Raw genomic sequence first — 11472 nt, 5'->3', positions numbered from 1 at the left:
GAAACATACAGAGACTTTGAGTTAGATGGTGCTCCAAGTTCCTATGTACTTTATAAACTTGATTCATTTGCTCAGTGCTACTGAACACCAAACACATGCAGCAACGTTGTGATACAGATATTAGAGATGAGTCTGCCTCTGAGAAACTCACCAGCTAAAGATTTTATATATATATCAGAAGCAACCATATATATATGGAAGCAATCACAACTTAACAGTCCTTGGCATGGAAAGTCTTGCACACAGACAAAGATGAATACCACCCCCAATACCTCCTACTTAATAAGAGGAACAAATCCTCATTAAGAGTTCTGTAAGTCCTGTTCTTGTGGATTCCTGAGAACATGTTAATACCCAACTCCCATTCAGACAACCCTATCCAAGGCAGAGCTTTCCATTTCTCAGCTGGCTTTGCCCAGACTGAAACATCTTAGACTTACTCAAAACTTCCATCCCCTGCCATCTTACCCTGTAATGCTTGCTTTCTAGAATAACCCACATATGAGGTTGAGTCCCTCAGTTCCTCCAGAAACTGTCTCCACTATGATATAGATGTCTTCAATATGTTCCTACTCAAGGGGCAGCTGGGGACCCTGTTGAACACAGTCCCACATTAATGTGGCTTTATGACAATTTAAGCTTCCTGGACTAGGGTTAATATGAGCCAGCATTATTCTCAAGTTGAGCAGGTTTTGTTTGAAAAGGTGGAGAGGAAAGGAACTGGTATGTGATAGAATTTTTAAGATCAGTTTTAAAATAAGAAGAAAATATAAAGGGAAAAAACTTCGAGTTAAAAGTAGAAGGAATCAAAATCTCTTTATCTTTGAAGAACAAAGCAAGAGCAGTAGCAAGATATGCCGCCATTTAAAAAGATGACCCTAATGGAGCTTAGCCCAAGCGTTTTGAAATGTTGTGATAGCACCTATCAAAGAGGCTCCTTCGATGAGATCCTCGGACCAGCACATTCACCCTTCCTTTCCTTAAAGGATGTAGAATTATTCTGACTAAAGACAGCCCTTAACATTAATTCATTGAACATTTCTTCATACTTGCCCCGACTGGGGTCTACCCAGGTGCCCATGTAATTTTTTGGAATAGTCTATGTGCCAATGGTGCTCTACAAGTGCAATGACAATATGGACGGAAGTCACAAACCATCAGCACAAGGAGCCAGGCACGCCATGCATGACTCCATCTATAAAAAGTTATCTATGCTATAAAACATCAGAACGGGACCCTGTGGGACCAAGACAGTGACTTGAAGGGACATTAGGACTAATGCTAATGCCTTTCTGAAGATGAACTTCACAAGCACACTGAATTTATTGAACTACATCAAACCACACTTATGAAAAGTATGTTCTTTGTTTTTGTTTTGTTTGTTTTTTGAGAGAGGATCTCTCTGAGTAACAGCCCTGGCTGTCTTGGAACTCACTCTGTAGACCCAGCCTGCCTCTGCCTCCCAAGTGCTGGGATTATAAGCACACACCTTTAATCCCAGAAAAGTACATTCTTATATACCTGTGTTTTCCTTCCATGCTTATTTGAACCTATGTGACTTAGGATAAAAATTATCCACCCTGGTTTTGACTTTTCTTAAAATACTGAAACATTTAAAGGATGTATACTTGAACTGGACATGGTGGCACCTGCCTGTAAACAAGCTCTTGGGAGCCAGAAGGAGGAAGATCAGATATTCAAAGCTAGCTCTGGCTACATAGCAAGTTTGAGGACAGTCTGGGCTATATGAAACCTGTTTTAAAATATACTGACATAGTTAACTTCACTACTTAGTTGAATTTACCTTCTCTATGAATACTTTCGGAAAGAAATCTATTTATCTAGTAACGTATTTATTCAAGTTTTCTGGGCTAATCATAGGTTAGTGTCATTGTACTCCCTTCAAACTTCAAACTAAACCACATGGCTGCCATGTTATTATGATCACGGCTCAGAGCAATTACCAGCACATGCAGGAGCACTGATGGTGAGCAGCCAGTGTCTGCGGCCTTTCTTCCCAGGTCCTTGCACTAGCAAGCTTCCATGTCTTCTAAGAAATGCTTTTCTATCAGCTTTCACCACTGTAGTTTTGATTTGTTTACCAACTCAGTATTGTGCTGAGAGGGATCTGAGCTAACATCTAAGTGTGCCAATGCTGCAAATATGAAGGTATTTTTGTTTCCAACATTTTGTTTCAAATATGGCCATTTTCCTTTTCTTTTTTCCTTAGTACCTAAAACACAGACTTTCATACAAACTAACTTCATCTTGGCTCTGTGGCCATGAGTGAGCAAGCTCCAGAGCAATATTTTTAAATGTGTGGGCCTCGACCCCTGGGGTTGACTGGCCCTTTCACAGGGGTCACATATCAGATATCCTGCATATCAGATATTTACATTATGATTCAATGGAAAAAAATTTTATGGTTGGGGGTCACCACACCATGAGGAACTGTATTAGGGTCACAGCACTAGGAAGGCTGAGAATTCTAGAGTTGAGAACTCTAATTGCTGAAATTACTCCAAGTGAAGATTTAATGCAAAACTTTTATGGGTTTTGAATCAATAACTTGAATTTACTATTTGTAAATTCCCTGATACTTTAAAATACACAATGGTACATTTTAAAATCTTTCAAAGATATTGTCATAGACCCAACTTCAAAACATAACTTCTAATAGTGAAATTTATAACAAGCCCCAACTCTTGCCCTAATATTTTTAGGAAGCTTAAAAGCATACTTTCTTTATGTCTCTTTATTTCCCCCATAAATTAGTCCCCTTAAATTCTAGACCACAATCTGTTCTTGGTGGGGATGCTAAACAAACTGGACACCTAAATTCTCATTATACTATACTATACTCAGCCTTCACACTTCCAATTAATAGCATTTAAATCCCTTCAACCCTTACAGCACCCCCCTAGTTTACAAAGCACATTTGATACTGGAGATGCTAAGGCACGTTTATTTACCTAGTCACCTAGAGTCCCAGCACTTGAAGGACATGATGTCCAGTATGGTAATTCTCTTCCAGGCTTTGCCACCTCCACCTACCAAAAGGCCCTGGGGTATGAGGTAATGCAGTCCACATAGGACTGAATCTGCCCTTGCTGTGGTTGCTGTTACTCCACTCTAGTCCCATAGATGCAATAAAAATTCTGGCCATCTTCATTCTGAACAGTCTGTACTGCTGCCATTCACGGGCATTTTCTTTCACAGTATGAGGGATGAGAACTTAGCCCTTCTACCTTCGCCCCAGTGGTATTTAGGGGCCAGGATTCGGAAGCCTGAATTTGGGTGCATCTTTTAAAGTTTATTGCAGGCAAACTGGGCTATGGCTTTGGTTTGAAGCACCATTTCGGAGACTAACTAAAGAACTAACAGGTCCTAAGACAAAATACAACACAAAACTTGAGATTTCCAGCTCGAGTTCACAAAAAAGTCAAGATTTATCAAATTTAAGGCTGGAGAGATGGCTCAGAGGTTAAGAGCACTGGCTGCTCTTCCAGAGGTCCTGAGTTCAATTCCCAGCAACCACATGGTGGCTCACAACTCTCTGTAATGAGATCTGGTGCCCTCTTCTGGCATGCAGGCATACATGATGTATACATAATAAATAAATCAATCTTTAAAAAAAAAAAATTAAATTAAAATGTTTTCTGATTCACATGTAAACATAAAATCTCATTTTGAAAAACTTTCAGTATCATTAGACAAGCCAGACACTATATGCTCTAAAATTTATTTACAGTTAATAAGTTAAAAAGCAACACACAACCAAATTGTAAATCTCATTCATATGCACATTAAACTGTTTCAAGGAAACACTTCAGTTCCATTACAAACAATTGCTTTCTAATGCACTTAAGACATAACAGTTTATCAAAAAATATCTGAACACACCAATAAAGGAAATGTTATGTATGTATGTTCATTAAAAAAATCACTGATTTAAAGAATGCCATAGCAACCCTTAAACAACAACAAAAAAACCCTTTAAGTTCAAAATTGTGATTTTTTTTTGCGTTCAAATATTTTTAAAGTTTTTTTTATAAAGTTTTTTGAAAAATAGTATTATGTACACATGGCAAATCAACAGGTATGAGCTACCAGCTTAAGTTACACTTGTCCACAGAGTACTGGGACAGACAAAATAAATAGGCACCACCACAGCAGCACTCCGCACTACCAACAATGAAGCTTGCCCTTGGCCAAGTAAAAGGAAGTTGCTGGGTTACAGGGAGGAGGATGTAAATGACAAAGTGACCTTGAGGTGCCAGTCACTGCAAGTAGGAACTCATAGCAAGGTGATGCATTTCTTCCCAGCTGAGATGAGGGAGCGCAGAACAAATGGGACGTCTTTAAAAACCAAGCTAGAGTTTTTCCAGGTCAAAATCCAGGCTCCACCTTAAAGGCCACAGGGCCAAGTTTCTTCCACAGCCCCTCCAAAGGTACTCAGGAAATACCCTCACTTCCTTACAACAGACTCCCCAGTTACATCAGATGTGTCTTTGTATTTTTCAAAGTTGCAACACAGGTTTTGCTGCAGAAAATTTGGCAAAGTAAAGGTTGTATTTTTTAACTATTTCAAACTCAGGATGGGCAACTGGATCTGAACTTTAATCAGTCAGATCAATAAGTCAAATAAACATTTATGCATAAGGTCAACTGCACTAAAGAACCAAGGCATAAGAGAAACAAATGTCAAAAACTTCAGTGAAAATAAAGGCATGGTGTCACTGGTTACATGTCCATTGTGTGCTGAGAAAAATTCTCCTCTCAGCCACATCTAGTTTCAAAATCCTCTGGGAAGCATACAGATAAATTCCATGTTGAAATTACATTCTAATATGGCCATTGGATTTATTTCTTGTTATAAAACTATATACAAGTGAAGTGGTACAAATGCATTTTCTTCAGGTGCTAGTTAGCTATAAAAGTTAACAATATACTTTTGGGAAGAAAATCCTATGTATCTGAAATACATTTGGCAATGGAAGCTAATAACGAAGACTGTCTCAGCTTCCCATGACACAACTCAATACTCTCCCTCTGGTAATTATACACTTTTTATGTACTCAGTGTTTATAACAATGTATTATCATTATCATTGAGCAGTGAATAAAAGATTGAGGCTTGTGGGAAACTGGCATAAAGTCATATATGTATGTATATATGTATATATATATATATTTTACAAAACAAAAACACTAAAGTCAAAACACTCCTTTCATGAACTATTAAACTTAATAGATAATTCAGAAAGCTATGCCATTGAATTCTAGGAACACAAGAGTCCAACTGCAGTTCTCATTGTTCTAAGAACTTGCCAAGCAGGGATAAACTTTAGCATTGAGGGCTTAACAAACCCCAGCCCAGTGTGGATGTCCCATGGCAGAACACTTAAATTATAAATAAAAGTGGTAGAAAAACACTATTTGACCCTTTAGGTATTGCAGAAAAAGCTGGCTGTGGCACCACTGGCTAAAAAACCACCAAGTCTTGCTGCCACCAATGACCAAAGGCACTTGGATAATCCAGAACTCCACACTGGGCCATATGGTGTACATGCTATTATTATAAAAGTGTACAAGAAGGGTCAGTACTGTGTGGCTCAATTGTTTGATTCCTGTGACCTTTAGCTATCAAAAATTGCAAACACAATTATGAATGGAAAGAAGAGAAAAAGAAATTTCATAGACAAAAAGTCAACCAATTGTCATGATTTTCAAAAAGACAATAGTATTAGTTTAGGCATTTCTTGTTATCCAACAACAAAGAAATAAAGAGATCTATTTTTCCCCAAAACAACTTCCCCCAGTTATGTGGCACCAAGAAGTGCCCCTGCCCCTGTAGATCACTCACAGTTGCGGGAATTCTAACGGGTATCTGTTTACCTGTTTATTCACAATGTCTACATGCACTGATCTCTCCTAAGCAACTCCCACCTTAATTCTCTTCCCATTAACAGTCCTGGATTTTATGTTAGACCAGGACGTGAGGCCGAATCACCTCCAACTGGATCCCAGTTATTCTTGTAGCCAACATATTCTTCAAAATTGATTCACTTTTTATCACAAGCCATGTGGTTCCAAAACACTTCAATTTTATTCAATTAAAAAGAACAACTTTTCCTAAACAAAACTTTTAAAGAATATTCTACCATTTTCTTTAGGAGCTCAGTAAATATAAATATGAAACTTCAATATAAAACTTTATATATAAACACCTTAACATCTTTTTAAACAGTTGTACTTTGCATCTCTTGGTAATCACTGAGCTCATGAAACTCAAAGCCATACAAATCCTCACATTAACAGTCATAAACTTGAACCTCTTAAAAGACAACCTTGATCAAAGCTTTGGAATCCAGTAAAAATTAGGAAACGAGTGGGCTTCAGAATACCCTGAGCTTACACCAGCACTACACCACGAAACACAGTCAATCTTCCGTCCAGAAACTGGGGCTGACAGTCAAAACAAGAAACAGGAAAGGGGATAAAGAGCAAGTAAAATTCTGGCTTTATTACGTAAGCACGAAAACAAATTCCTTTGGAGAAAAAAAAAATTTTTTTAAGTCTTCGGAGGACTTCCAGACCGGTGAGGTAGAGTCCGGGAGGGAGAAAACGCAGGTATCCCTCCAGTTCTGGAGACGTCTCCATCCGGGTTGGGAAGCAAAGGGACCTCTGCCGCGGGTCCGGCTGTCCCGTCTGGGGCCGCGCCTGTCCCGATGGCGGACCGCGGCGCCGCAGCGCATCCGGGGGGCCTTGTTCGCGCATAAAGTGCACCAAAGGGGGCCGGTTCTGTAAACATTCGACTGACATTAGTCCGTTCCAGCGCAGAAGCTCGCTCGGGCGGCGGCCGGCAGGAGGCGCCGCGGCGCGCGTCACGCCCGGGGCACCGGGAAGCGGCGCAGCCTCACCACCGGGTCCAGGTCCACGCGCAGCACTTGGCGCGCCCTGCGCCGCGCCACCGCCAGGCTGCGCTCGCCCCACACGTCGTCGCCGACGCGGATGGTCGGGAAGCTGGTCAGCGTCGGGGTGGCGGCCCTCCAGATCTCCTCCAGGGTGCGGCCCCCAAAGCAGGACACGGGCGGCTCCGGCTCGCCGGCGGCGGGGCGCGGCTCGAGGGTGCCCGCGGCGGCCCGAGCTCCACGGCGCCTCCTCCTGGGCGCTGCGCGCGGGCGCGGGCGCCGGGCCGGCCGGCTGGCGGGCGCCGGGGGGTCGGGCACCAGCGCCCGGCACGACGAGTAGCCGTAGACGTCCTTGCTGCGCAGGATGTGCGGGGAGAACTGGTGCTTGAGGCTGCAGAGGAAGCTCCAGAGCTCCGCTTCCGAGCTCATGAACTCCGTGCTGCTGGGCATGAAGAGCTTGAAGGCGTCGCCCAGCGCCTCGGTGCTGCCGGCCAGCGACAGTTGCGACCGCGAGTACACCACCTTCTCCTCCAGCGCCTCCAGCCGGGCCCCTCCTTCCGCTCCGTCGCCGCCGCCCCAGGCGGCCCGCGGCCGGCGCCGCCGCCTCTTCCCGCCGCGTCTCATCGGAGGCCGCTCGGGGCCGCCCGCCGTCCCCGCCCGCGCCCCGCTCCCCGGCGCTGGCCGCCGCCCGCGCCTCCCGCCCGGCGCCGCTCGCTACTTTTCTCGCCTTGCCGCCCCTCCCCCTCGGGGCGGAGGACGCGCTGGATGTCCTGCCGCCCGGCTCAAGATGGCGGCGGCGGGCGCCCACCCCGGGGCTTTGTCATTGGACGGCGCCCGCCCCCTCCCCCGGCTTCTCTTTCTTCTCCTCGGCAGCCTCCTTGCGCCCTCCGCCTTTCTTTAAATGGGCCCGCCCCAGTCCCCGCCCACCGCGGCCCCGGCTCCACCCATTGGGCGCTCTCAGGAAGAGGGGCGGGGCCCTGTGGGGGAGAGGCCAGTTCCTGGAAAATGGTGCCTGTGGTGGGTGATGGTGATGGCCAGGAAGGCCGGTCAGCCATTGGGTGGGTCTCTCAGGGTTGCCATGTCTAGGGTGGGAAGAGGGTGTGAGCTCCATGTTTGGGGGTGAAGTGGGTAGGTGTGCAGCTGTGGGTTGAGCTGGAGAAATCTACCGGTCTGAGTAACAAAGACTTGGTAGAATCACAGCCAAGAGATTTGGGTCTAAAACTCGGGCTTTGTGCGAGCCTTCTAAGCCCTTTGGCGTCCTTGTACTCTTTGCCTCTCTTGACCCCATCTTCCTCAAGAAAACAGTAAGCGTTCAGGCATTTATGACAGCTTCCTCCTGGGCAGTGGAGCCATCTTGGCATGTTTAGGAGATACTGGTCATTGGGAAAGCAAAGACTTCTGTATGAAACTAAACCGTCTGCTCAAGTTGGACAAAGAGCAATGGCAACAAAGGTTATTCTGCTTAAAGAAAATATTCTTGTTTTAAATACATTCTTTTATCAGAGTGCTGTTTCATATTTCACTTGGTTTTAAGTTGCCCATTTGCAGCACCATTGCTGTCCTTAAAGTGGTATTCCATATCATCAATGAGAGTCGGTTGGGAAGAATACATCCTTAAGAACGAATTACCTTTTGTGCTGGGGAGGACAGTGGTGGACATTCATTTTGTCAGTTTTTCTATCCACGCTGAACTCACTGCCTATTCACATAATAGGCACTGAATACATGCCGAATGAATGTGTAAAATAGCTCTTTTTGAAATGGAGTGAAGTACTGAAATTGCTTAGAACAAGATAATTATAATTTTACAAGTATATTGCAATTTTCTTTGAAGTCCTTTAAACTTCATTATTTCCCATGCTGGGGATCAAACCCAGAGCCTCACACATCCTCAGACAGCACACTACTCCTGAGCTATACTCCAGCCCACAAGATTTCCTTAAAATATTTTTAAAAATATGTCCTGGTTCTTAGAACTTTCTCCAGTCAGCATCTTATTTTGCAGCACACAGTGAATACAGTGCGGAACTTTTGTGATTTACTTACACTTGACAGTTTATTTAAATATTTGAGCTAAGAGACACCTAGTTCAGTCTCCTTGTGTCACAGATGAGGAAGTTTAGAACACAGGGGTTCAATAATATAGCTTGCTAATAGCAGGACAGGTGCTGTAGGTCTTTGTGTTCCTAATTTAGAAATATTTATATTTCACTGGTGGTTTTTCACATTGTGATGTTCTAATGCAATAGAAATGCTTTATGCATTTTCTGTGGGGTGACCAAGGGACATAGCTGTACCCCTTTTCATACTTCTCACCCACAGCTGAGCAGTTTTAATCTGCCCTGTGGTGGACTTGGGTAATGTATTTGAACCACTTAACATTTTGTTTAGCTTCAATAAAAACTAAAAAAAAAAAAAAAGAAGAAACCTGCTTTTCTATAACAAAGCACATACTCCACACAATAGGCTATGGTAAAAGTAAAAACTATGACCATGTGCCAAAATGATAACTTTATAAAGAGAGAATCAATTTCCTGGAAAAGCTTAACTTTGCTCTCAGAAACAAGAGTATAGACAATTACCAGCTTCCTAGCTCCTCATAAAGGGATTATGTTGCAACCACTGTATTTATAGTAATTCTGAGAACACATAATAATGTGAAATTTGAATAATTTCTATTGGAATACCAATAGAATACCAATTTCTGTGTAGATGGACACAGACAATCTCACAGTAAGTGAGAAGACTGGAGGGAGAGGCTTCCTAATGAGAGAACAGGATAAGTTAGGATACAGTACAAGAGTCACATGTTGCTATGCTTACTCCACTATGTTAATTATAAATCCTACAGGGCTTGCCATATAATATGTACTATCCATCTACAAAAACATGCAATTGATTCAACTAAAAATATTTTTTCAGCAAAACTGTAAAAGAATGTAAGGAGATGAAAGATTTTAATAAGTTATTCATGAACCAAGAGTTAATTTTGTGAGGCAATACAGGGAAATTAGCTGAAGCTATTTGTTAGAGAATTTAACCAATTTTGTGTTAAATAGCTTAAATTATTTTACATTTTTTAAATTGTCTCTGTTCTCTAATTTCCCTTCTTATACCCTTGACTTCTACTTTTTGATTAACTCAAATAGTCTTTGTACAAATATCTCCATATCCATTCTTCTTAAGTGAGTAAAATTGACACATACTGGTAATATAATCCTAGTTCCCAAGACCCTATACAACTTATGGAAAGATGGCAAGTTAAGTTTTTATAACTGGTGAATCAGTTTATAATCCTTAGTTTATTTCTTTACCTCTCAGGAATGGTGTTTCCTTTATCTGACAAACAAATGACAGATAAGAGTAAGCTAAGTGTGTGTATCTATTTTCTACATTCATAATTTATGTTGTTTAAGATGAATCTAAACAAAATAAAGCCACTGGAGAAAAAAGGTATTTTGTAGCTACCCTCACCTTTGATATCTCACTTCTTTAAAATCGCTTCTTGAGTGGTGGCCAAAAATAATAAAAAATACGTATGTACGCAATTACAAATATCACCTCTGGAATAAAATAGGCTTGGCATCAAAAATATCTTTACAATTAAGAATTCTTGGATGCTGCTTTTTACCTCTTTGCATCCATTTTTTCTCTAAACACATATTTAGTCGAATGAACTATTATTAATTTTTAATTTAAATGATATTGAATTAATATAAATGATATTGGTACATCAAGAGAAAAATACCTTTTCATTTTAAAGTAATCTAGATTTTTCTACAAAGGCAATCTCAAAGCTCCAGTGTGTTCCAAAACTGCTTAATGTATAATATATAAAGACCATATTATCCAAAAAGATAGAACTCCCTCTTCTAGGAAGATGGGAATTATGTATTTTCCTGTATGCTCCTGAAAACTCCAACTAAAACCTCCAGGCATCACATCAAATAAACACAAGAAGACTGAAAGGTAGAGAGCGCAGGCTGTCAGAACCCAAAGAAGGGTTTTTTTTCCACATCTGAAAATAGGTACCAGAGAGCAGCAGCTCAGAAATGCCCACAGATCAAGTATAAAAACCCTCAACAAAATCTTTCTCACTCTAGCCATGGGACCAGAGAAGGGCCAGCCTGGAAAAGTGGAAAGTTTTCAACTAGGAAAAAACAAAACCCTCACAGATTGAAAAAGTACAACTTCTACCCTTACCAGGCTATTTAAAAAAAAAAAAAAGAACCCCACCTTTCCTATCCATTTTCTGCAACCCATCGTGATGCACCTCTTCTGGAGCAGCATTACAGAAGTCTCAATAGGAAGCAGGACTTTCACTTTCACTAGGCCATTGAAAAGGAATCTCTACTCACTGTCAATGGAGAGAGGTGGAGACCAAAACCAAGACATGGGGCTGGAGAGACGGCTCAGTGGTTAAGAGAACTGACTGCTCTTGCAGAGGACCTGGGTTCACATCCTAGCACCCACATGGCAGATCACAACCATAACTCCAGGATCCAACACCCTCACACAGACATGCATATAGGCCAAACACCAATAAAATAAAAATAAAA

At 42.0% G+C, this 11472-nt stretch overlaps 1 protein-coding gene across 1 annotated transcript; it reads right to left on the bottom strand.

Annotated features, from left to right (window-relative positions):
* Positions 1 to 3726: 3726 nt before the first annotated feature.
* Positions 3727 to 7813, bottom strand: Ccdc71l (coiled-coil domain containing 71 like). The gene has a single exon (XM_059279509.1). It carries the CDS (start codon positions 7535 to 7537, stop codon positions 6887 to 6889), a length of 651 nt encoding a protein of 216 aa, XP_059135492.1. The 5' UTR covers positions 7538 to 7813; the 3' UTR covers positions 3727 to 6886.
* Between the last annotated feature and the right edge of the window lie 3659 nt (positions 7814 to 11472).

This window comes from Peromyscus eremicus, chromosome 14 (assembly GCF_949786415.1).
Source record: "Peromyscus eremicus chromosome 14, PerEre_H2_v1, whole genome shotgun sequence".
In the NCBI taxonomy this organism is placed as follows: Eukaryota; Metazoa; Chordata; class Mammalia; order Rodentia; family Cricetidae; genus Peromyscus; species Peromyscus eremicus.
Note: the sequence above shows the minus strand (reverse complement) of the source record. Positions and strands in the feature narration are given on the sequence as shown.

Bases quoted from the DNA above. Each gene is read 5' to 3' on its own strand.
- Ccdc71l (XM_059279509.1), bottom strand. From the start codon at position 7,537: ATGAGACGCGGCGGGAAGAGGCGGCGGCGCCGGCCGCGGGCCGCCTGG.